The sequence below is a fragment of the Salmo salar genome, chromosome ssa15, assembly GCF_905237065.1.
Source record: "Salmo salar chromosome ssa15, Ssal_v3.1, whole genome shotgun sequence".
NCBI lineage: Eukaryota > Metazoa > Chordata > Actinopteri > Salmoniformes > Salmonidae > Salmo > Salmo salar.
The window spans coordinates 51,742,597-51,764,198 of record NC_059456.1 but is presented as its reverse complement, the minus strand read 5'-3'; the positions used below and the strand labels follow the sequence as shown (position 1 = coordinate 51,764,198).

Sequence of the window (21,602 nt, the reverse complement as noted above, 5' to 3'; positions counted from 1 at the left end):
TTGTCCTGGCATCCTCCAAACCCAGATTTGTCTGTTGGACTGCCAGATGGTGAAAGAGATTCATCACTCCAGAGAACACGTTTCCACTTCTCCAAGAGTCCAATGGCGGCGAGCTTTACACTACTCTAGCAGACGCTAGAGCGGCTGCTCGGCCATGAAAACCCATTTCATGAAGCTCCCGATGAACAGTTCTTGTGCTGATGTTGCTTCCAGAGGCAGTTTCGAACTCGGTAGTGAGTGTTGCGACCAAGTACAGACAATTTTTACGAGCTACGGGCTTCAGCGGTCCCATTCTGTGAGCTTGTGTGGCCTACCACTTCGCGGCTGAGCCGTTGTTGCTCCTAGATGTTTCTACTTCACAATAACAGCACTTACAGTTGACCGGGGCAGCTCTAGCAGGGCAGAAATTTGACAAACTGACTTGTTGGAAAGGTAGCATCCTATGATGGTGCAACGTTGAAAGACACTGAGGTCTTCAGTGAGGCCATTCTACTGCCAATGTTTGTCTAAGGAGATTGCATTGCTTGATTTTATACAACTGTCAGCAACAGGTGTGGCTCAAATAGCCGAATCCACTAATTTGAAGGGGTGTCCACATACCTTTGTATATATTGTGTATATAGGTCTCTGTTGAACCATAGCTTTATAGTATATATGTGCTCAGGAGTCTGTTTACATGTTAGCTACTGTGTTACTGTATGTATGTGTGCTCTGGGGAAGCAGAGTCCTCCCACTCACATCCTCCACACATCACAAAGTTATGAAGGGCAGTAAGCGGGCCTACAGAGTCCTGGCCACCCATTCTCAGTCTTTCTATATAAAAAACGAAAGACTTTCACTCGTTCCGTTACCCTCACTAGTACCCTTCCCTCACTAGTACCCTTCCCTCACTAGTACCCTTCCCTCACTAGTACCCTTCCCTTACTAGTACCCTTCCCTCACTAGTACCCTTCCCTTACTAGTACCCTTCCCTCACTAGTACCCTTCCCTCACTAGTACCCTTCCCTTACTAGTACCCTTCCCTCACTAGTACCCTTCCCTCACTAGTACCCTTCCCTCACTAGTACCCTTCCCTCACTAGTACCCTTCCCTCACTAGTACCCTTCCCTCACTAGTACCCTTCCCTCACTAGTACCCTTCCCTCACTAGTACCCTTCCCTCACTAGTACCCTTCCCTCACTAGTACCCTTCCCTCACTAGTACCCTTCCCTCACTAGTACCCTTCCCTCACTAGTACCCTTCCCTCACTAGTACCCTTCCCTCACTAGTACCCTTCCTTCACTAGTACCCTTCCCTCACTAGCCGTTACCAAACCACAGATATTACTCACTATTACATTTTGTCTGTGTAGTTTCGTCCATACAGTAGCTTGTATAGCTTTACTTTCTTTATAACTGCATTACCATAGCATAGCCCTTCTCTCTGATCCATCCTTCCCCCAGCAACAGAACCTCTGGGAGAGAGAAATTAACTCACTGCTCTCTTACGCAGTAACGCTTGCATGACAGATTAAGGCCCCAAATGACTCTCTTTGCCTCACCCTGCCTCCCCCCTTTGTTTCCCCCATCCCCCCCACCGTAACAGGCCTCTAATGCCGTCATAAGCTATCTTTGTTGGGGGTACACACACACACACACACACACACACACACACACACACACACACACACACACACACACACACACACACACACACACACACACACACACACACACACACACACACACACACACACACACATATACACACGGAGACACACACACGGAAACACATGGAGACAGACAAAGACAGACACACATGCACACAAATGCTCTACTGTGTGCCAACCAGCCTTCCTTTAGAACTAACTAAAAGGCAAGAGATTACACACCATCACACATCCAAACGTGGCAATGGAGCTGCTTGGATAAATAGATGGAACTGAAAAACAGTGACATCTAGACACTTGCTACAAACGGCAAGTAGAGAAGCTATTCACGCTTTTCACTTCTCTACCCATCCAAACCCTGCTATCTGTGCCACCACAGTAACTACTAACACAAAACCTTTTTAAGGAGGACAGAAAAAGAAGCACAGCACACACACATACACACTCAAACATACACACACACACACACACACACACACACACACACACACACACACACACACACACACACACACACACACACACACACACACACACACACACACACACACACACACACACACACACACACAAAAACAAACATATACTGTACACACACAAACACACACACACACACAAATGCTACCAATTTACAGCAGCGAGGATGAAGTGTTTGAATGATTAACTGCTTCTCCAGATGAGTGGGGATGTGTTCCACAGCTCCAGGCAGAGAGGTGCTTCTCTGAAGTGCTTCATCTATTAAATAGAACCAACCTGAGATCTCTCCCCGGTCTGTGTTTGCACTGGAACACTGGCGCTAGGTGTATTGGGAATACAACTACTGTGTGAGACCGAAATATATTTTTCTTACTCTGTTGTTTTTCTTTCCCTTATTGGATTTGGCACCAGAATTCAATTCCATATTTTTTCTTGGGACCCCATGAAAGCTCACTGAGGTCCCTCAGGGGTCCAAGGCCCCCTGGTTGAGAATTACTGTAGGGGTTATAATAATATTTGAGTGTAGTTGATTGTAGGTTCTAGAAATGGTTACAGTAGATGTATAATCTGATATTACCTCATATGGACAGGTATATGGTGTAGTGGTTAGAGTAGATGTAATGTAGTGGAGTGCTTAAGAAAGGGGGTATATGTTACTTACCTGGTAAGACAGGGGATATGGTGTATGCGTTATTGTCATGCAAAAGGAAATGAGTTGGCCTACTGTATTTTATCTGGCTATGCTCCATGCCATAGGCTGAGGCTTGTTCATTTAGCTGACAATATATGCTTATAAGTCCCGTAACATTATTTTATATAATATAATGTTATTGTAAGAAGGATATCATTTAACCTCGCTGACTGAGTAAAATAGAATGAAGTGGCTATGTTGAGCGTAAAAGTGATCATTTGAAACAGGTCCTATAGGCTACGCTAGATTTCGAATTACTTAGCAACTTTAGTTGTGAATGATACAAACCATAGAACTTCTCAGAAATCAAAACATATATGGGTTGCATAATGCGACTATATGCAACAAAAAAAGAAGAAGCTTGCTGCTCTGTCTTCGCCTCAGGCTGCACAGCTGTTCTCTCATCATGTGATCATATTTTCACCCATCAGACTATTCTCAATTTAATCTTGTCTTTACTAATATGTCAAATTAGTTTCCATTTAGAATGGCCCATTATCAAATGGGCAGGGACAGGGGCAGGGGGGGAAAAGGCGTATTCCGTACCCTATCCACTCGAATAGCGAATGGCGTCTGCGCGCTTTCCTGCGGGTTTTTCAATGTTGCCGGATAGGGCTACTTCTGTTTTATAGAGGAGCTGTGCTTAATATGAACAGCTGAGAAATACATATAAGAACATTTATTTCACTACACACGTCAACCACTGTTTGAGGAGCATGCTCTCGCTGTGCGACAGGTGATATTCCGCCCAAACTGTATGCCATCGGTTCTCCAACCCTGTTCCTGCAGATACCCAGCGCTTAATTTCGGAAACCAAATTAAATCTGTACGGGAACATCGATAGTAACATGTTTTCGCAACTAAGCATATTTCACTAAACTATTGACAACCCGTCTGCGCACGTGAGAAAAAAATAAAGGAGAGAGAGAGAGGAGAAAAAGGAAACGCATAGTGGTGAGATTTTCTGTAGCTAAAGGTAATGTCAGCCTATTAATTATGAAAATCTAACAAAATCCCCATTACTAGGCTATTCAAAATCATATACAAATTCTCTATAATTGTAAGCTAACTGTAAGCCGCCCTGCACAATCAATGAACCAACAGCATCTCCTAGGGCTATACATTCTCTCCCAGAATCGTGGATAGACATTTTGGAGCTTAGCATAAGGTAATCCAGTCCATCCAGTATGCATAATAATAAAGTCCACACGATTACTCAAACGCGTTTAATTTTGGAGTATAGGCTAGACCAATTATGTGCCAAAGACATCTTAAATCAGTTTTGTTTTATGTTGTTCTGCCATGCTAATATGTGGTAGGCTATGTATTGTATAACAGCACACTCATCATTTTGATTCAAGGTTTTTATCGGGCTTGGCCTCAAAAGCCTATGCATAAACTCTAATACTGTGCATTCGAAAGTATTCAGACCCCTAGAGTATTTCCAAATGTTGTTACGTTACAGCCTTATTCTAAAATAGATTAAATCGTTTTTTTCCTCACCAAACTACACACAGTACTCCACAATGACAAATAATTATTTTTTTTTTGAAATGTTTGAAAATGTATTAAAAAATATATATCTGTTAATTGAAATTCCAGGTGACTACCTCATGAAGTTGGTTGAGAGAATGCCAAGAGTGTGCAAAGCTGTCATCAAGGCAAAGGGTGGCTACTTTGAAGAATCTCAAATATAAAATATATTTGGATTTGTTTAACACTTTTGTTTTCTACTACATGATGTGTTATTTCACAGTTTTGATGTCTTCACTATTATTCTACAATATATACAATCTTAAAAATAAAGAAAAACCCTGGATTGAGTGTGTGTGTCCAAACTTTTGACTGGTACTGTATGTAAATAAGGTATTTCTGTTTTTTTGATTTTGTATACATTTGCAAAAATTTCTGAAACCCTGTTTTCGCTTTGTCAATATGGGGTATTGTGTGTATATGGAGGAGGATTTATTTTAATTCGTTTTTATTTAAATGTGGAAAAAGTCAAGGGGTCTGTATACTTTCCGAAGGCACTGTATGCATATGGATGTTTTGAATCAATCATCCTCTTAGAAAGCGTTGTCCATTTCATTGTGTTTGGCTTGGAAACAACATCCACAACAGCCATGTTTTAAACTCAGTTTCAACCTGCTGTTGAACTTCTTTCTTCAAATTGATCATCACAGTGTGATCATCACAGAGTTTTAAAAGCATGATACTGTTTTGATGATAAGTGTTTGAGCCCGGAGTACCAGGCCATTAGTGATCCAATGGTCCTTAGGGTACTACCAATGCATGTCCTGAGTGCATAAGAGGAGAATACCATGATTCAACGGTCACATAGAATTTTACTGCGGTCATGACTCATGACTGCCAGTTTGGCGGTAATACGGTCACCGCAGCAGGCCTAATCTGACCTGGTATGGACAGGGAATATGGTGTACTGGTTAGAGTATGGATCTCACCTGGTATAGACATATGGTGTACTGGTTAGAGTATGGATCTCACCTGGTATGGACAGGGGATGTGGTGTACTGGTTAGAGTATGGATCTCACCTGGTATGGACAGGGGATGTGGTGTACTGGTTAGAGTATAGATCTCACCTGGCATGGACAGGGTATATGGTGTACTGGTTAGAGTATAGATCTCACCTGGTATGGACAGGGTATATGGTGTACTGGTTAGAGTATGGATCTCACCTGGTATGGACAGGGGATGTGGTGTACTGGTTAGAGTATGGATCTCACCTGGTATGGACAGGGGATGTGGTGTACTGGTTAGAGTATGGATCTCACCTGGTATGGACAGGGGATGTGGTGTACTGGTTAGAGTATGGATCTCACCTGGTATGGACAGGGGATGTGGTGTACTGGTTAGAGTATGGATCTCACCTGGTATGGACAGGGGATGTGCTGTACTGGTTAGAGTATGGATCTCACCTGGTATGGACAGGGTATATGGTGTACTGGTTAGAGTATGGATCTCACCTGGTATGGACAGGGGATGTGCTGTACTGGTTAGAGTATGGATCTCACCTGGTATGGACAGGGTATATGGTGTACTGGTTAGAGTATGGATCTCACCTGGTATGGACAGGGGATGTGGTACTCTCTGCAGCGTTCCTGTACCCAGGTAGTCTCCCAGACAGTCCTATAGCTGTTCTCATACAGGTAGCAGGCTATGACCGTCAGCAGAGGGACCAGGTAGAGCACAGAGAACACCCCGATACGGATCATAAACTTCACCAGCTTGTCTTGGTTCTCCTTCTCCAGAGGGATCTCCATACGCACGCGGTTCAACGCCAGGATGCCCACTAGCAGCAACGCCACCCCCACCTGGAATCAGACAGAGTTGATATGGAAGGATTAGACAAAAGATGATGTCATAAGAAGACCAGGAAGTAAACATGGTATATTGGTTGGGTAGCTAACAATTTCAATAATTTCCTTCAGTTCCATTCAGATCCACTTTCTTATGACTTTTGAGATGTGTATGACAGTGGTATAATCGAAGGAGAAGGCACGAACAGTGCCTACACACACACTGAACAGTTTACTGAACTTTGTGCATGTGCACACGTAAACTTTGCGCACACATACCCACAAAGGACATCCTACAAAGACTTTACTGAATCACTTTGGTTGTCTCCCAAATGCCACCCTATTCCCTATATAGGGAATAGGCTGCCATTTGTTACACACGCCTTATCCCACTGTGACTCATTCCAGCCCTCTCACCAGTACATCCAGGCCCAGCGGAACCAGCAGGAACCATCTCAGCGCTGTGCGGTCATACAGCCCCACAAAACACACCCCGCTAACACTATCCCCTTCGATCTTGTTCATGGCCAGCAGAGTGACAGTCAGACAGCCGGGCAGGCCCCAGGCACAGGCATGGAAGAGCAAGGCCTTCTTCTCGATGGCCTCGCTGCCCCACTTAGGCACGGCAGCCAGGAACCAGGTGATGGTGAGGATGACCCACCACACACTGCCAGCCATGGTGAAGAAGTAGAGCACCATGAAAAGCAGAGTGCACACCTGGAGGAGAGGAGGGGAGAGGAGAGAAGGAGAGGAGGGAAGGAGAGGAGGGGAGGAGGGGAGAGAAGGAGAGGACGGGAGGAGGGGAGAAGACAGAAGGAGAGGAGGGGAGAAGACAGAAGGAGAGGAGGGGAGGAGGGGAGAGGAGAGAAGGAGAGGAGGGAAGGAGAGGAGGGGAGGAGGGGAGAGAAGGAGAGGACGGGAGGAGGGGAGAAGACAGAAGGAGAGGAGGGGAGAAGACAGAAGGAGAGGAGGGGAGGAGGGGAGAGGAGAGAAGGAGAGGAGGGGAGGAGGGGAGAGAAGGAGAGGAGGGAAGGAGGGGAGAGGACAGGAGAGGAGGGGAGGAGAGGAGAGAAGGAGAGGAGGGAAAGAGGGGAGAGGAGAGGAGGGGACGAGGGGAGAGGAGAGATGGAGAGATGGAGAGGAGGGGAGGAGGGGAGGAGGGGAGAGGAGAGAAGGAGAGGAGGGGAGAGGAGAGAAGGAGGGGAGAGGAGAGAAGGAGAAGAGGGGAGGAGGGGAGGAGGGGAGGAGGGGAGAGGACAAGGTTTAAAAAAGACTGAAGACATTGAAAATCCAAGAACATTGAAAATATCGTTCCAAAATATATATATACACTGCTCAAAAAAATAAAGGGAACACTAAAACAACACATCCTAGATCTGAATGAATGAAATAATCTTATTAAATACTTTTTTCTTTATGTAGTTCAATGTACTGACAACAAAATCACACAAAAATAATCAATGGAAATACAATTTATCAACCCATGGAGGTCTGGATTTGGAGTCACACTCAAAATTAAAGTGGAAAACCACACTACAGGCTGATCCAACTTTGATGTAATGTCCTTAAAACAAGTCAAAATGAGGCTGAGTAGTGTGTGTGGCCTCCACGTGCCTGTATGACCTCCCTACAACGCCTGGGCATGCTCCTGATGAGGTGGCGGATGGTCTCCTGAGGGATCTCCTCCCAGACCTGGACTAAAGCATCCGCCAACTCCTGGACAGTCTGTGGTGCAATGTGGCGTTGGTGGATGGAACGAGACATGATGTCCCAGATGTGCTCAATTGGATTCAGGTCTGGGGAACGGGCGGGCCAGTCCATAGCATCAATGCCTTCCTCTTGCAGGAACTGCTGACACACTCCAGCCACATGAGGTCTAGCATTGTCTTGCATTAGGAGGAACCCAGGGCCAACTGCACCAGCATATGGTCTCACAAGGGGTCTAAGGATCTCATCTCGGTACCTAATGGCAGTCAGGCTACCTCTGGCGAGCATATGGAGGGCTGTGCGGCCCCCCAAAGAAATGCCACCCCACACCATGACTGACCCACCGCCAAACCGGTCATGCTGGAGGATGTTGCAGGCAGCAGAATGTTCTCCACGGTGTCTCCAGACTGTCACGTCTGTCACATGTGCTCAGTGTGAACCTGCTTTCATCTGTGAAGAGCACAGGGCGCCAGTGGCGAATTTGCCAATCTTGGTGTTCTCTGGCAAATGCCAAACGTCCTGCACGGTGTTGGGCTGTAAGCGCAACCCCCACCTGTGGATGTCGGGCCCTCATACCACCCTCATGGAGTCTGTTTCTGACCGTTTGAGCAGACACATGCACATTTGTGGCCTGCTGGAGGTCATTTTACAGGGCTCTGGCAGTGCTCCTCCTGCTCCTCCTTGCACAAAGGCGGAGGTAGCGGTCCTGCTGCTGGGTTGTTGCCCTCCTACGGCCTCCTCCACGTCTCCTGATGTACTGGCCTGTCTCCTGGTATCGCCTCCATGCTCTGGACATTACGCCGACAGACACAGCAAACCTTCTTGCCACAGCTCGCATTGATGTGCCATCCTGGATGAGCTGCACTATCTGAGCCACTTGTGTGGGTTGTAGACTCCGTCGCATGCTACCACTAGAGTGAAAGCACCGCCAGCATTCAAAAGTGACCAAAACATCAGCCAGGAAGCATAGGAACTGAGAAGTGGTCTGTGGTCCCCACCGGCAGAACCACTCCTTTATTGGGGGTGTCTTGCTAATTGCCTATAATTTCCACCTGTTGTCTATTCCATTTGCACAACAGCATGTGAAATTTATTGTCAATCAGTGTTGCTTCCTAAGTGGACAGTTTGATTTCACAGAAGTGTGATTGACTTGGAGTTACATTGTGTTGTTTAAGTGTTCCCTTTATTTTTTTGAGCAGTATATATATATAATAGCCCTGAATTTCACAGAGAAAATGGTAAATCAAACAAACAATTAGTTAATTAAACAATCAGTTATCAATCAATCACTACGCCGCTGATGGGTCACCTTGTTATGGGAGCCCTGGGTGACGGTGGACGCCCGGAAGCGCCCGGGGCTTGCCGCGTTGCACGCCACCCGGTCTTCCAATAGGAAGCCCAGGAAGAAGACCAGGGACACCATCATGTAACACACGGCGTAGAAGATGATTGGCCGCTCCGGGTAGCGGAACCTGGACACGTCGATGAGGAAGGTGAGGAAGGTGAAGAGGGTTGCAGAGAGACATACGATAGACACCACGCCGATGAAGTAGCGGGCGAAGACCAGCTCGTCCCGCTGGAAGTACATGTTGGGGCAGGGGGGCGAGCAGTCCCTCACACCCAGGAAGGTGTAGCCCAGGTCGGGGTCGATCTTGAGCTCGCGGGGGCACCAGAAGCCATAGTCGCGCTGGACGGAGATGGGCGACTCTGTGGAGTCTGACCTGGACAGCAGGTCTACAGGACGGGGGTACGGATCATCACAGTCTGGGAACCTGGGGGACGGAGAGGAAACAGCTTCTGTTAGACACATTACATTTAAACTACAGAAAGACACAAAGGTAGTATTTTACAATACGGTTTCCACAGTTTTGACCTTGTATTTGCTAGGAAATCACGTGTTACCATTGTGTAATTACCATTATGTCATTCTTATTGATGTTGTGGTACAGAATAACCAGGTATTTCCTGATCAATTAATGGTAAAAGGAATGATACCAAATAAATATATATGTGCCCCATGTGTGTAGAAGTGTACCCTACAGTACAGTAGACTACTAACCTGTTACAATCCATCTCTTCTGGCCATTTGACGCCGAACATGTCCATGAGTTTGTAACAGTCTCCCTTGGCTCTCAGGCACAGCCGTCGGCAGGGCAGTGTCATGCGTCCGTACTCTGTACACACCGGAGTGTAGAGGGCACACAGGAACATCCTGAGTTCTGACGAACACTGCAGGTTCACCATGGGGTGGAAGGGCTGTGGAGGGGAGCGGAAAACACAAAACTGTCAGGCGGTGTATAGTCACAGCTGAGTATGAGGGGGGGGGGGTTATGGAGTGTGTCTGTGTTTCACACACATCATACGTCTAATGTCATGTGCAATCATACACACAGAGACGCTCGCACACACCGTATGTCAAGCACACTGTGCATCTACCACAGAACCTGTAACCCCTCAGCATTAAAGAGACACACACACACAGACAACAGAACGGTCTTCTAAAGCAGGGCATTATTCACGTGAAGCCAAAATGAGAGCACAGACAGACAGTATCATCTTGTCTGACACGGTTTGGAGCTGACTCAAAAAACACAACTCCGTCCCCTATCCTCGTAATCCTCCTCCCCCTTTCTCCACCCCAACCTGGCACAATAAGACAGAGGAAGGAGAAGAAGGGAGGGAGGGAGAGAGGAGGAGTAGGACAGGCTTGGTAACCCAACCCCCCCCCTGTTCATCAGATACCCGGCACAGGCAGGGGCTCTGGAGAGTCCTTTGTGTTTGGGGGAGGGCAACGCTGTTACACACACACGCGCACACACTCGCGCACGCACGCACGCACGCACGCACGCACGCACGCACGCACACACACACACACACACACACACACACACACACACACACACACACACACACACACACACACACACACACACACACACACACTTCCCTCTCTGCCAATATGCATTCAGGGAGAGAACGGTAGCTAGCTAGCAGCTGTGAAGCAAGGCTTTAGTATGCAAATCCCCAGGGGGAGTGAAGAAAGGGTCCCCACCGGCCCCTAGCCCCACCCAGGGCCAAGCTAGACGCATCCTGCTCCTGCTGGGGCCATCCTTTGTGACTGTGACAGGGAGAGGGGGAGTGGGGGAGGGGGACAAGACAGGGACCCAAGCAGACAAAATGGGAAGATGAGCTAAATGGAATTTCATTAATAGGGAGTAATAGTGGAACAGAACAGGGTTTTTCTTCAGTGGATATGTATTAAGTATACACTATATATACAAAAGTATGTGGACACCCCTTCAAATGAGTGGATTCGGCTATTTGAGCCACACCTGTTGCTGACAGTTGTATAAAATCAAGCACACAGCCATGCAATCTCCTTAGACAAACATTGACAGTAGAATGGCCTCACTGAAGACCTCAGTGTCTTTCAACGTTGCACCATCATAGGATGCTACCTTTCCAACAAGTCAGTTTGTCAAATTTCTGCCCTGCTAGAGGTGCCCCGGTCAACTGTAAGTGCTGTTATTGTGAAGTAGAAACATCTAGAATCAACAACGGCTCAGCCGCGAAGTGGTAGGCCACACAAGCTCACAGAATGGGACCGCTGAAGCCCGTAGCTCGTAAAAATTGTCTGTACTTGGTCGCAACACTCACTACCGAGTTCGAAACTGCCTCTGGAAGCAACGTCAGCACAAGAACTGTTCGTCGGGAGCTTCATGAAATGGGTTTCCATGGCCGAGCAGCCTAAGCTCATCATGCGCAATACCAAGCGTCGGCTGGAGTGGTGTAAAGCTCACTGCCATTGGACTCTGGAGCAATGGAAACGCGTTCTCTGGAGTAATGAATCACTCTGCCCCATCTGGCCGTTTGATGGACGAACCCGGGTTTGGCGGATGCCAGTAGAACACTCCCTGCCCCATTGCATTGTGCCAACTATAACGTTTTGTGGAGGAGGAATAGTCTGGGGCTGTTTTTCATGGTTCGGGCTAGGCCCCTTAAGTCCAGTGAAGGGAAATTTTAACGCTACAGCATACAATTACATTCTAGACAATTCTGCGCTTCCAACTTTGTGGCAACAGTTTAGACAATGCCCCCATGCACAAAGCAAGGTCTGTAGAGAAATGGTTTGTTGAGATCGGTGTGGAAGAACTTGATTGGCCTGCACAGAGCCCTGACCTCATCCCCATCGAAAAGCTTTGGGATGAATTGGAACACTGACTGCGAGCCAGGCCTAAATCGCCCGCCCTCACGAATGCTCTTGAGGCTGAATGGAAGCAAGTCCCCGCAGCAATGTTCCAACATCTGGTGGAAAGCCTTCCCAGAAGAGTGGAGTCTGTTATAGCAGCAAAAGGGGTACCAACTCCATATTAATGCCATGATACTGGAATGAGATGTTCGATGAGCAGGTGTCCACATACTTTTGGTCATGTAATGTATAATTACAAGGAGTGTATAAGAGACTGCCGTGTCGTGTTGGGTTATGAGAAATCGGATTATTAAATAATGGGTCAATGGGACGTTTCGTGACTAAACATAACCTATATTAGCGTAACCTGTATTAACTTAACCTATATTAATTTGACCTACATTAACTTAAAGCTGCAATATGTAACTTTTTAGGTGACCTGACCAAATTCACATAGAAAGGTGAGTTATAGATCTGTCATTCTAAGGTGATTTAAAGATCTAAGAAGTCTAGATCTGTTCTATGTGAAATATTTCTATGCTTCCCATTCTTAAGTTTCTGTTTTGCTTCTTTTACTTTCGGTTTGTACACCAGCTTCAAACAGCTGAAAATACAATATTTTGGGTTATTGAAAATATATTTCACAGCGGTTTAGATGGTACAATGATTCTCTACACCATACATTGCTTGTTTTGTCACATAAACTGAAATTGGGCAAACTATTCAAATTTTAGCAACCATTAAATGGTGGAGCGATTTCTGCATAGTGCACCTTTAACCTATATTAAAGATGCACTATGTAGAAATCACTCTACCATTTCCAGGTTGCTAAAATTATAATAGTGCGCCTAATTCCAGTTTATGTAACAAAACAAGCAGTCATCGTGTAGAGAATCGTTGTACCATCTAAACCGCTGTGAAATATCTTTTCCATAACCAAAAATATTGTATTTTCAGCTGTTTGAAGCTGGTGTACAAAACTGAAAGTGATAAAGGAAAAAGGAAACCGCACACTGCTCTTGATAGTATCACTGATCTTTAATAAGCTTTACGTATCGGCCTCACGGCCTTCGTCAGAGATTTTGTGAATTTCTTAAAATTAGCACCCTTATGTAGACCTAACCCCACCCACATCCGTTCCACGCATCGAAAGTGGTGGAGGCGAAGGAAAAACAAATAATGCTACCAAATATAACAATATGCATTTCATAAATATTCGAATAAAGTGTGTAAATAAGACATATTAAACACGTCTGTAAAACCACAATGAGGACATAGACCTACCGAGCAAGTTTTCATTAATCATTGGGTACATCGTACGAAAAACATCAGAGTAATCTTAAGGGCATAATTCATGTTCAAATTCACAACATAACATACACAGGCATTTCATCATTAAGTCCTTTAGGAAATAATGTCTGGAGGGTGAAAATCCCAAAACATTCTCTTTTAGTCAGAGTATTATTAATATCACCTCCCCTGTCTGATATCTTAACTTTCTCTATGCTATAAAATCTAAAGGTAGAAATGTCATGCTTTAGGTCATTAAAATGTACTGCTAGGTCTACATAAGGGTGCTAATTTTAAGAAATTCACAAAATCTCTGACGAAGGCCGTGAGGCCGATACGTAAGCTTATTAAAGATCAGTGATACTATCAAGAGCAGTGTGCGGTTTCCTTTTTCCTTCATCTTGTTCAACTGTTGCCATGCACCTGCAACAAAAGATTGCTCAGATGTGCGAGTGCCTTTTGAATTTTGAAGTTCAAAACTGTAAGTAAAAGACACACAAACAAAACTTAAAAAATGGGAAGTATAGAAATAGCGCGCATAGAATGAATGACAGATCTATAACTAACATTTCTACGTGAATTTGGTCGGGTCACCCAAAAAGTTACATAATGTATATTAACGTAACCTATATTCAGTCTCCAAGGAAGAGGAATACACAGCAGCCCTATTATATTCAATACCACACACACACACACACACACACACACACACACACACACACACACACACACACACACACACACACACACACACACACACACACACACACACACACACACACACACACACACTTCCTATGACAAGGACAGGAGGCGCGTCTACCTTTTCATCCATCATCACCATGGCTTAGCCTACATATTACACCATTCATTCATCGTAATTCTAATGTAGAAATGTAGACAGAATTCCACTTCTGACACCAGTGTTCAGTCTGGGCTGTCTCCCAGACGCCTGCCTGTATTTAAAGGGATTAGGACGGCTGTTAGGCTTGCCGATTCCCACACAAAGAACCTACATCACATCCAGACAGCTTTTGGAAATGCTTTGTACATATCAAACACAATATTTCTGCCTTCAGATTTTCAATTGACCATAACATGAAGGAGGTGACGTTGATGTGCGGTTTTATTAGACAGTTCAGTGACTGTTGGAACACAGGGCTCAGACAGACGTCTGAGATGACTGACATCCTCTGGACAAAATATTGAATGCAGTAAAAAAAAATATATATATATCCACACATACAGTATTTGAGTCTATAGATGTACAGGACAGCACGGCAGAGCAAATGCCACGCGTCCTCATCATCACCAGGGAAATGAATTTTTTTATTTTGTGTAGGTTTTACTGTGTTTGATGACTTACTACTGCATCTGTACAATGCTTTTTCTTGTTTATGTGTATTTTAGTAGATTGCTTCACTTCCACACCTGTCAAAAACAGATCAATCAACCAGTCAAAGCAATCAGTTCTGAATAAATGGACCGTCTGCAGACACAAGGCCCAAAACAGTCTTGCTTGAGGCGATGGTAAGATGGGAAGAAACACAGAATTAAATAGAGTGTATTATAGGATCTCTATGGGGAAGAACTTCCTTCATAGCAACCAATCTGTAAATGTCTGTTACCCCAACCCTCGAGCATTCCTTTTCATTAAACCAAGATCTTATGACACACCTGGCACCATCTTCCTAATCAAATCTTTGAGATCAAACAAGCAGGCAAACACATCCACGTTGATCTGATCTGTATAGAATCAAACAGGGTGGCACCCTTTCCTAGCCTTCGCCAGCCTCCAGTCCGGTGACATACATTACCTCATCAGAGCCCTGTCGTGGTGCATTACATGGTGTATTACACACACAGACAGGACAGGGATGATTTAACTTCAAGTGGATATGCATCTGGGGTTTCCCTTTCTTCTGCTCTCTGCCTCCACACTTCCAAGGCAGATGTGTGCTCTAGTACGAGATGAATGTATGGTACAGCATGTGTGTGTGTGTGTGTGTGTGTGCGTGCGTGTTAGGGTTGAATATTCTCCCGGTATTTTACAGATGTTCCATCCTGAGAATAAATCACGTTTCTCCCGGGTAGCCCGGTATTTCCCGCCAAAACCGGACGTGTCGTTCAAAAGCATTATAATTCATATAAATAGGTTTGTGTCTGGATTTGATTAGAACTTTGATAAAACAAAATTAAAGTCTGATGCTGCCTGAGCCTGATGAACCATATATTAAATAAATTTTATAAGCTCTACATTAAATACATTTTATGAGCCCTACATTAAATACATTATATAAGCTCTACATTAAATACATTTTATAAGCCCTACATTAAATACATTTTATGAGCCCTACATTAAATACATTTTATAAGCCCTACATTAAATACATTTTATGAGCCCTACATTAAATACATTTTATAAGCTCTACATTAAATACATTTTATGAGCCCTACATTAAATACATTTTATAAGCCCTACATTAAATACATTTTATAAGCCCTACATTAAATACATTTTATAAGCTCTACATTAAATACATTTTATAAGCCCTACATTAAATACATTTTATAAGCCCTAGCCCAAAAAAGCCCAAATGATTGTGCCGTTATCCAATATATATATGATATAGGCTACTGCACATTTTGCACAACAGAAAAACAGAAAAGCCCATAGATGTAGCTAGCTATATGCTCTCTTGGGTAAATAAATGAAACTATTTCCAGTAGGCTAATATTTTTGAGTGTGAACTGTATTACTGTACTGTGTTGTATTATACTGTATTATGTAGACTGGAATAATGCGTTCAAACCATGATAAAGCAGGGAGAGAACATGCGATTCTGGTGCAGCACATGTGGCCTACAAAGTTACAAGTATAGGCTAGCAAATTTGACTTTAATTTTGAAATATAATAGGGACGATTTGTATAATTAGTAGGCTGGCGCATATATACCTTTCATAATATTTCCCCTAATGTTATTAGCCTACCTCCTCTTTCTCTCTCTATTGTTGCGTCATTCAACAATTAAATGAAATACATTTTGTTGTCCTTATCTTCAGAAATTGAATGACATCCTTCAATAATATAGGACTAGAATTAGATGCAGAAGGCTTTCACTTCTCTTCATGAAGATCGAAGGGTTATGGGTCTGAATAAATAACTGCTGTAGCCTACCGCCATCGAGCGTTCGCTCTTCTTTCAAACTACCGGTGAGTTCTATTGGGCTGCTGTATTTAACATTCAGCAAACAAAGAGCTTTCGTCCCTCTTCGAATAGTCTATTGGTAGAAGAAACGCTAACAAAAATTTGATCTAGCTTTTCTTGCATGGGACTCCAAGAGCTAAGGAGCGTTTTTTTAAAGAGAGTCCAGTGGATCACAGGCGTGTGGGTATTGCATTGCGCAAGAGACAGAGCCTATAAATTAGAAGCTTATTATGCATAACCCATCATGAATTAGCTAAATATAAGGCTAATACTGCATTGAATGTTTTACCTGAAAGAGGTAGGCTACAACATCTGTATATAGGGCTATATATCAATCTAGAACAGGATTATCTATTTTGGATGCAATTTGAATGGAGTTGATGGAGAGAGAGAAAGACTGTGAGAGAGTGTGAACACTGATTTAAAGCAACGATATTCGAGTTAAAACTCTGCAGCTGCAATATAAAAACTATTATTTTTACAGGTGACCCCCAAAAGCCAGATGGCGATGGGTAAATTAGACGCACATTCAGTCTTTATATTACTGTAGCATAGAATATGCTGCAGCAAATGCAGGCCTACCTGTTACAAGAATAAAAGTTACCAAGATGAGATGATAGGTCTACATGCATTGTGAGCTGCGCTTCATGCTGAGATGGGCTGTCTGTCCCCACCCTGAGCATTGATGATTCATCATGTAGAGGCCGTAGAGAAGCCAGATTTAGACATCGCATATCATTTAACAGTTCCATTTCACTCCATGCTGTTCATATAAATAATTGATTATAATTTACTGGTTTCTAGCCGTATTGATCCTGGGAAAAGGGAGTGTTTTTTGGCGGTAAATCCCGGTAACCGGTTCCGCCATTCAACCCTAGTGTGTGTGTGTGTGTGTGTGTGTGTGTGTGTGTGTGTGTGTGTGTGTGTGTGTGTGTGTGTGTGTGTGTGTGTGTGTGTGTGTGTGTGTGTGTGTCTATCTTTATCCACATGGCAGCCCAAACAAATGTAAGACGTCTTGTCTTGTGTGCTCTGGAACAGAACAGTGGATTATGGTAACTTAGTCACATTAGAAACAGCTGCTGTGTGTCTGCCAGAGGTTGGCTGTGTGTGTGTGTGTGTGTGTGTGTGTGTGTGTGTGTGTGTGTGTGTGTGTGTGTGTGTGTGTGTGTGTGTGTGTGTGAGTGTGTGCGCGCCCAGAGATTGGTCTGCTTTTGCCCCAAAGCCCCCTCACTCCACTGTTACTATGTAAGTGGCTCAAGCGTGTAATACATACAATTCTGTCAAATGCTGTTCTAGCCCTGAGGATAAGTATGATAATGCAATTTCAACTCGCTGTAATGTGATTATGTATTTATGGGGGTAGTTAAGAGATTTTGGATCTCCAAAAAAGTGGTCAAATTAGATGAAGTCATCTGGAAAAGGCTGCCCTCAAAAATACATCAATTAAAAAACAAATTGCTACTTTGAGGATTGTGTGTGTGTGATATTTTTCTTATTTTTATATATCTATTTCAAGACCAGTCCGGTAAAGCTTATTTTTGACTCAAATTAAATCACTGATAAGAGAATTAATGACAGATCAATCAACAATGTACTACATCTACACAGACAACTGATCTGAGTGACATACTACTTTTAAATATCTGGAAGAAGTCTCACAATTTACTGGATTTTATCTTCCATTCCCATCTATCCCTCCATCAATCCACTCCCGCTTTCTCCTCTTCCCCTCTCTGCTCCTTCCTTCCTTCCTTTCCCCCCTCTCTGCTCAATTCTCAGCATTTCTACCCTGACTGCCATGGCAACGGCTGATGCATCAACGGACGGAGGGACTCGTTTGAGGATGGGGCCGTGTGGTGTGTTCAGCAGGGGTCAGAGGGCGGCGAGCGGGGACCACCTCCTGAGAGCCACAGAAAGCTCGCTCCTTTGTTAACGACACAATTGGGACCCGTTCCCCAGGCAACCGTGCAGTGTACCTCGCATGGGGGAAGGGGAGGGAGCAAAGGACAAAAGACTGAGATATGGCAGAGGAGAGAAAGGGAGAGAAGGATGGGCCACCTCCTCCTTCAGCTAGCCGGCCGTGTTATTCACATTACTGTTTATTAACCACACACACCAGTTGTTGTTGAGCGAGAGAGGGGGAGAAAGAGAGAAAGACAAAGACAAAGACAAAGAGAGAGAGAGAGAGAGAGAGAGAGAGAGAGAGAGAGAGAGAGAGAGAGAGAGAGAGAGAGAGAGAGCGAGGGAGAGAGAAAGAGAAAGAGAAAGAGAAAGAGAGAGAGAGATTCCATTCAGTCCGGAGCTTATAAACAGCATGTTTGACATTAAATAAAACAGAGGTCTATTGTGGGTTTGGGTCAGAGTGAGCTGGATTTATCAGACCATAACATGTATCGTACATCCCTCACTAGCTACTAGCCATATGTTATCTGCATACTGTGCACGTCTGACTGATGGTCATCAGAGACCACAGTCAGCCTTTTATATGAATTCACAGCGGACGGATGGAGTATCTGTTTTATATACAACCGTAAACCTTATCTGTAGAGGTTACAAATGTATGTCAAACACTGACAAAAGACATAAAACGGGGGAAGAATTCATTATAATAATTCAACTATTATTTGTTCATTATTGTTTCATAAATATTACATTTAGTCAGCCGTACCGTACCAATAGATTCAATAATGTATTGGTAAAAGGCAAGACCTTGCTTTGTGCATGGGGGCATTGTCATGCTGAAACAAGAAAGGGCCTTCCCCAAACTGTTGCCACAATGTTGGAAACACAGAATCGCCTAGAATGTCATTGTATGCTGTAGCTTTGAGATTTCCATTCACTGGAACTATGGGGCCTAGCCTGAACCCTGAAAAACAGACCCAGACCATTATTCCTCCTCCACCAAACTTTACAGTTGGCACTATGCATTGGGGCAGGTAGCGTTCTCCCGGCATCCGCCCAACCCATCTGGCAGCCCGATTCATCCATCGAACTGCCAGATGGTGAAGCGTGATTCATCACTCCAGAGAACGCGTTTCCACTGCTCCAAGAGTCCAATGGCAGCGAGCTTTACACCACTCCAGCAGATGCTTGGCATTGCAAAAGTTGATCTTAGGCTTGTGTGCAGCTGCTTGGCCATGGAAACCCATTTCATGAAGCCCCCGACGAACAGTTCTTGTGCTGACGCTGCTTCCAGAGGCAGTTTGGAATGCGATAGTGAGTGTTGCAACCGAGAATATAAGTTTTTTACGCTCTATGCGCTTCAGCACTCTGCGATCCCTTTCTGTGACCTTGTGTGGCCTACCACTTCACGGCTGAGCCGTTGTTGCTCCTAGACGTTTCCACTTCACAATAACAGAACTTACAGCTCTAGCAGGGCATAAATTTGATGAACTGACTTGTTGGAAAGGTGGTATTCTATGACGGTGCCATATTGAAAGACACTGAGCTCTTCAGTAAGGCCGTTCTACTGGCAATGTTCGTCTATGGAGATTGCATGGCTGTGTGCTCGATTTTATACACCTGTCAACAACAGGTGTGGGTGAAATAGCTGAATCCACTAATTTGAAGGGGTGTCCACATACTTTTCTATATATAGTGTATTTATCTATCTATCTCCTTTCTCTTTCTACCCATGCCAGTCAGATCTATGGAGTGATACTAGTCCCATCAGAAATTGAATCTGAAATGAGTAAATTCATATGACATTTCTGGTGGCACTAATATCACTCCATACAGATGTACCACCGAAGCTCCCTCTCTTAGCCAGCACAGCGGATGGCACGGAAATAGCAGGTTCCCAGTCTACAGGCTGCTGTCCCACTTCAGCAGTGGGGTTATACTGAGGTCAGTCACAGCCACAACAATCCCCAACGACTGACTGACTGACTGACTGACTGGGAGCTTATTTTGAGAGGTGTAATTTGTGTACCAAATGGTCAGCTACCACAGAGCCAAAAAACAGAAACCAAACTGAAAAACACTATACTGGAGGATGATTAAATGAGGGTTGGGGTTTGGAGGGGGATGTAGATACTGAGGCTTTTTTTTTACTCTAGAGACAAGGGCTAGCCAGTTATGCTACAAATTTCCCAGCCCCAACCTCACTTAGAGGGAAAAGACATGAAGATTTTTAAAAGGCACACCACTTTTGAGGGGTTTCTCTCCAGACAGGGATGAAAGGAAGCCATTGGTTCTCGTCCAAGTCACAATTTCTCCACGCTACAAGCCATTCATCATCATTATCATGGCTATTGGGTGGACCTAATTCCCTTTCAAATCAACTGTCAATCCTCATTTGGCTTTTTCTCTTCTTAAAGGCTCTGGTATTCTCCCATGGACCGGTCGGCCATGCCAAGGCTAGTATAAAGAGACAACATGGACATAGAGATAGAGAGGCGTTTTGGAGCTGCAGTCTTTCTCATCTATTGGCATTCATGTGTTTTCCAAACATCAAACTAGCTTTTGAATGCGCTAACAGAGACATGCTGGTGAAAGCATGTCTAATCAAACTGAACTGTTGTCTCTAACCAAAAGCCTTAGTCGAGTGCACATTCAAACTAAACAAGTGTAAAAAAAACCTGGTCAAAAAAATAACAGTGAAGATACCTGGTTTATAATATAGTAGTAAGTCGAGCTAACACTGCTAAATGGGTAGTTTTTGTGTATTTATGCTAGTCATTTTACAGCCAAATAATGATGACTACTACTACAACTGACTAAACCCCTTCAACTGAGGTCGGGATCTCAGGAATGCTTTGGGAATGGCGCGGGAATGTGATGGGATATTTAAAAGGGATAAGCTGGGTTCACTTAGTGCAGATGGGATGTAGTGCCTCTCTCTATCTCCCGAGGCCAGGGCACATTCAGAGCAGAGGTTACTTACATAACTCCCACATATCCCTCGCTCGCTCTCTCGCTCTCTCCCCCGAAACTCTACTCCTCTCTCTCTGACTCTCCCTCTCTCTCCCGCTCTGTCTGCCTCCTCCATCTCAGTCCACTACTAGTAGAATAGGAACAAGTGAGCGGACAGGGCTCAGCATTCAGTTTCATCCCCTCCATCGCCCCTCTGAGC

At 44.5% G+C, this 21,602-nt stretch overlaps 1 protein-coding gene across 3 annotated transcripts in view; it reads right to left on the bottom strand.

Moving 5' to 3' along the window:
• Positions 1-21,602, bottom strand: part of fzd3a (frizzled class receptor 3a) — a 30,024-nt gene that overhangs the window by 4,691 nt on the left and 3,731 nt on the right. For all 3 annotated transcript variants that reach the window (XM_014144833.2, XM_014144835.2, XM_014144834.2), the window contains exons 3-6: positions 9,901-10,097; positions 9,151-9,613; positions 6,552-6,851; positions 5,898-6,149 (exon numbers count right to left, since the gene is read on the bottom strand). In XM_014144833.2, the coding sequence (XP_014000308.2) occupies positions 5,898-6,149; positions 6,552-6,851; positions 9,151-9,613; positions 9,901-10,097 (1,212 nt within the window). The remainder of the gene's footprint in view (positions 1-5,897; positions 6,150-6,551; positions 6,852-9,150; positions 9,614-9,900; positions 10,098-21,602) is intronic.